The 4695-nt window shown below is 32.9% G+C and overlaps 1 protein-coding gene across 1 annotated transcript; it reads right to left on the bottom strand.

The window, feature by feature from the left end:
- Nucleotides 1-765: 765 nt before the first annotated feature.
- Nucleotides 766-4490, bottom strand: ATAB2 (RNA binding protein). The gene is made up of 5 exons (XM_079034543.1): nt 3840-4490; nt 3682-3751; nt 2422-2593; nt 1620-1763; nt 766-1138 (listed from the first exon to the last, which is right to left on the bottom strand). The coding sequence occupies exons 1-5, from the start codon at nt 4319-4321 to the stop codon at nt 879-881; spliced, it is 1128 nt and encodes a 375-aa protein (XP_078890669.1). The 5' UTR covers nt 4322-4490; the 3' UTR covers nt 766-878.
- Between the last annotated feature and the right edge of the window lie 205 nt (nt 4491-4695).

Here is a 4695-nt window from a genome sequence, read left to right as displayed (position 1 = left end):
ACGATAACGATCTTTATATACACCCGTTCACATTTAAGTCTACTACAACTTTCGTTTAATTACCCCTGTTAAAAACTAATATATTTTTACTTACGATTCTTATATACATGCGTTTTTTATGAATGTATGTATGAAAGTTTTTTTATAAAATTGCACTTGATATATATCTGAAATATGAGTTTTACGAGCTTTTGAGATATTTTGGGAGCTTTTAGATTTAGTTTTTTTAAAAATAAAAAAGTAATGGTAATTGTTCAATGGTAGGAACTTTTAACTTTTATTTTAGACAAAAAAAAAACTTATAATCCAAGTAGTTTTTGGTTTTATCTAATTTTACTTCTTTAAAAGATAAAAGTTACGTTTGTCAAAAACTTCTACATTTTCAAGCTTCCGCCTTCCAACTAGTTTTGTCAAATGCCTCTATATATCCAAGAATTTTTATTGCTATAATTTCACTTTGTAATTGTCATTATGTGTCAAATTTCTTTAGCATGAGTGTTCAATTGTAAAAAGAGATCTATATGCATGATAAATTATCTCCACCACCCATTGTGCAAATCACTTTGATGGGTAAATAATTTTTAAAATATATTTGAGAAAATAACACCAACCTCAAGGAGATAGAAGAAAAAAATGTAGGACATCATGGGAAAACCTGTTTTTTCATAATTTTCTCAAACAAGTGATTATTTATACATTAAATCAAAAAGAAACGCTCATATACAATTTATCGAATTAAGTCATATCCCTATTAAGTCCATTAAGTAAAAAAGAAACAACACCTAACTCATGCTCATTCTCTATGTATAATAGTATACAACAGGGAAAAACATAATAATGATGTTCTGCTTAAAAACAAAGAAATGAAGCATCAGAATTCACACGGGTGATGGTGGCAAATCCAATAACAGCCAAAATCCTACACAATCATCGGAATCCAAATTATCTTGAATTGCTAGGAAATGTAAGCCCCCACTTGTCTTCTTTGCGGCTTCCCAAGCTTCAGCTTCACCCGTAGTCTCGGGTGATCTCTTATACGAGGCATAAACATAACGTGTTGAAATCCCAACCGCTAGAACCAAATCACCACGAGCCAAGTCCGCTTCGATTGAACACACTTCTAACCCATTCATCCAAGCTGCAACCCACCCACATATAATCTTATAGCGTTAAATACTTTCATTTCATTTTGTATTATAGCATCCTACTTTCCTTTCTTTCTATTAAACCATTGTACCCACATTTTTTTTAACGCATTCTACTTGGAAAGATTTACCCGATTATAGCATTGCACTTTACATTTTTTCTTTTCTTATTAGGCCATTCTACTCCGAACGATCTATCCAATTATAGAAGTACAAATTGTTTCTATATTTGGATGAAAATACTATAATAATAGAATTTACAAGATTTTTCAATGTCCAATGTTGTATTAGGAAAAAAAAAAGTTGAAAGTAGATTATTACGGATTTTATATACGTGCAATACCATTGTATTGTTTTTTCCTAATATTATTAATAAACTTTATCATGTTTTGAAGTCAAAATGTAGTCCTGTTGACTTCAAAAGTCAAAATAAAGAGCTTTTGCAATGGAAAAAGAAAAAAAAAAGTTACCAACCTGCTAATGGTCTAGCACGTGAAGATGCCACTGCAAGGCCAGGAATTAATGTCTCGTCATCTATTTCTATCCCCAAAAGATCCAAATCAAGAGTTGCACCAAAGTTAAATGATTTTTCTAGTGTTTCCAGCTCCTTCTTAACATCTGAAAAATGGAATCATAATATTATAATCAATGCCATAATACGGAATTTCCACTAAATTTGTACAAAAGAAGTAGATGCCACCATACAACTTGCTTCTTTTTTCCTAGGAAAAAAGAAAATGCAAGAAATAACAAACATAGTTTGATTTCTCAGTGTATTATATATAGCATCCTACTTATTTTTCTTTCTATTACAACATTGCGCTTTCAAAGTTCTATCCAATTATGGTATTCTACTTTCAATTTTTTTTTATGAGGACATTATACTCAGAAAACTTTACCCGGTACTTATAGCAATGAAGATTGTTTTGTATTTGGATGATATTGTTATGATTGGTAGATTTTTCAAAATTAAATTCCACTTTACAATTTCCTTTTTTTTTTTTTAATTTTTTCTAGAAAGGGAAAATGCACGAAATAACAGTGTACTTGTGTATACAGCATCCTACTTCTGTTTCTTTCTAATACATGATTGCACCTTCAAAAGTTTTTCTTATAAAGGCATTTTACTTTGAAAAATCTACCCAATTACAGGAAGAGATGATAGTAGGATGTTGCTATTTCTTGCATTTAACCCTTCCTAACATTTGAAAAATGGAACAATAGAATCAATACCATTAAAGTTTACCAGAAATTGTGTGAATATTATATTATATACCTGAAAAAGGTAACTGGACAAATGCCCATTTTTCTCCATACAAGCTATCAGGAAGATCCATAGGAAAAGGGTTATCAAGTGCAAGGAGTGGCTTTGATCCTTTCTGGAAACCCGGGTGTCGAGTATATACAGTTTCATAGCGTTCTTCAAGCCAAAGAAGGAGAGACAAACACTGAAATAAAATAAATAACCTGAAAGATGTCAAATTTTGCGTTTAAAATAAAGGATTGAATGCCAGAGTACTTTTATTGATTTATTAATTATAACATCTTACTTTCATTTCTTCCTATTACAACACTGTATAGCAATTTCATCCAAATACAAAACAATATTCACTGCTATAAATGAGTAGACATTTTAAAGTATAATGCTATAAATATAATTGGGTAGAGTTTTCAAAGTACAATAATGCCTTCAAATTTTGGAGGTACTATGGTCTAATAGAAAGAAACAAAAGTAGGATGCTATAATACATAAATAAATGAAGTATGTTGCTATTTCTTGCATTTAGCTCTAAGTTTCAAACAAAAATTCAAGTTTTATTGCTGGTGAGGACAGTATAACCTATATGATTTACCATATCAAACGATCAACGGTCATAACTCATAACAAAATTATACTTGGTTTTGGTATGGGGATAAATCCCACCTAGCAGGCAAATCCCGGGCCCACGTAATACCCTGCAAACCACGTGGAGCATTATAAATTGTCCCCGATATTTTCATCACGAGCTGACTTTCTTATTACTGAAAATTTTTGATTTCTAGATTAAATGTTAATAAAACAGAACACCAAAAGTAGAAAAAATGTTGGTTTGCGCTTGTCAGAAATTAGTTTACTTTTTCACAAAAGTAACTGGATTGATGTACAAAATTATATTGTATGCTGTCGTCATGTTTTGTCATGTCATGTTGGGCCCAATCGGTATCTTTTGCAGAGTTCTTTTATCTAATTCTTCTCTTCTCTGACACCATTAAAATTTAAACCTTGTTTGAAAATTCTAGGAACTTATTTCTTCCCATGAACAAAATAGGGTCCTCAAATGCAATAAAGATGTCATATCATGATGACAGATTTATGAGATTTTTGTAAACAACTTCCTAATGCTTACAATTCTTTGGCAAAAAGATAAACAGCTAAGAATTAGATTAACTACTTAAGAGGTATATACTACAACACTATATGATGAACTTAACACTACCGCAAATGAATAGATTACTTGAGAAAAGCAGATTATAAAGCAAAGTATATGGCACACACCCGTTTGCTAGGAATTGGCTTTATACCAAGCTCTTTGCAGGCTTTAGTAATAATTGTCTGCATTTGTGACCTACAAAAATCATAAAGGAACCAGTTATTCGGCCTATCTATCTTTGATGAAAAGTAAAAGTCAAAATAAACAACCATGGAAGACTGACCTGAAGAATCTGATTCTATCGGGCAAAGGCACATCCAATTCATCACAAATGGACACAATTGCATCCTTCAAAGTGATACTGTTAATAACATTATTAGGAAAGTATTTGGTATACTGAAGGGACAAAGAGCTATCACAAGCAACAAGCTCCCAAATCTTCTTCCCTCTGATATCGAGAATAGGTCTGGAGCAAAAATCCAATTCCCATTCAGTAATGCTCTCTGGATCAGTTTCGGGGTCAAGATAACTCAATTCTGCAGTTGGATCATCATCTTCGTCGTCGTCGTCGTCAAGGGCTCCCACGGGTAATGAAACCGAGCTTTCGGAAACCGAATTGGGTGGAAGTGTGAGGATTTTGGAGAGGTCTGTTGGTGATTTTGTGAAAAAAGAAGATGGGATTGTGATGGGTTTGGGTGAGAGGGAAGGTATGATTCTTCTGGTGTTAATGGCGAGACTAGCCATCCTGATACTGAGACTAGTCATGGGAGCAAAAATGGTTGCAGTGCGATTGGAAATGAAGTGGAAGTGGAGGCGTTGGTTACCGGCCACACGTCGGGCATATCCTTTAGGAACCGTCGTTGGATAAGGACACCGATCTCTAACAAATACCGCCCAAAATATTTGGAACTTGTAAGTAGGTTTGTTCGGTTTCTATCCCACAAAGTAAAGTGTTAATGTCGTTTTGGCGGGTCCTTAAACGTGGTATTTATGTGTTAAAAACATTACTACGATTGTACGAAGAAAACAAAAAGATAAATATGTTAATCTTTATATATGTGGCATCTTAGTTGGCTTGTTTTTGTTTTTGTTGAGTAGTCACGTTTATTAATTAACATTTCAACTGAAGTGCTTGTCAA

Source organism: Lactuca serriola, chromosome 4 (genome assembly GCF_051521515.1).
Source record: "Lactuca serriola cultivar US96UC23 chromosome 4, Lser_US96UC23_V15, whole genome shotgun sequence".
Lineage (NCBI taxonomy): Eukaryota > Viridiplantae > Streptophyta > Magnoliopsida > Asterales > Asteraceae > Lactuca > Lactuca serriola.
This window is presented reverse-complemented; position numbering and strand designations above follow the sequence as displayed.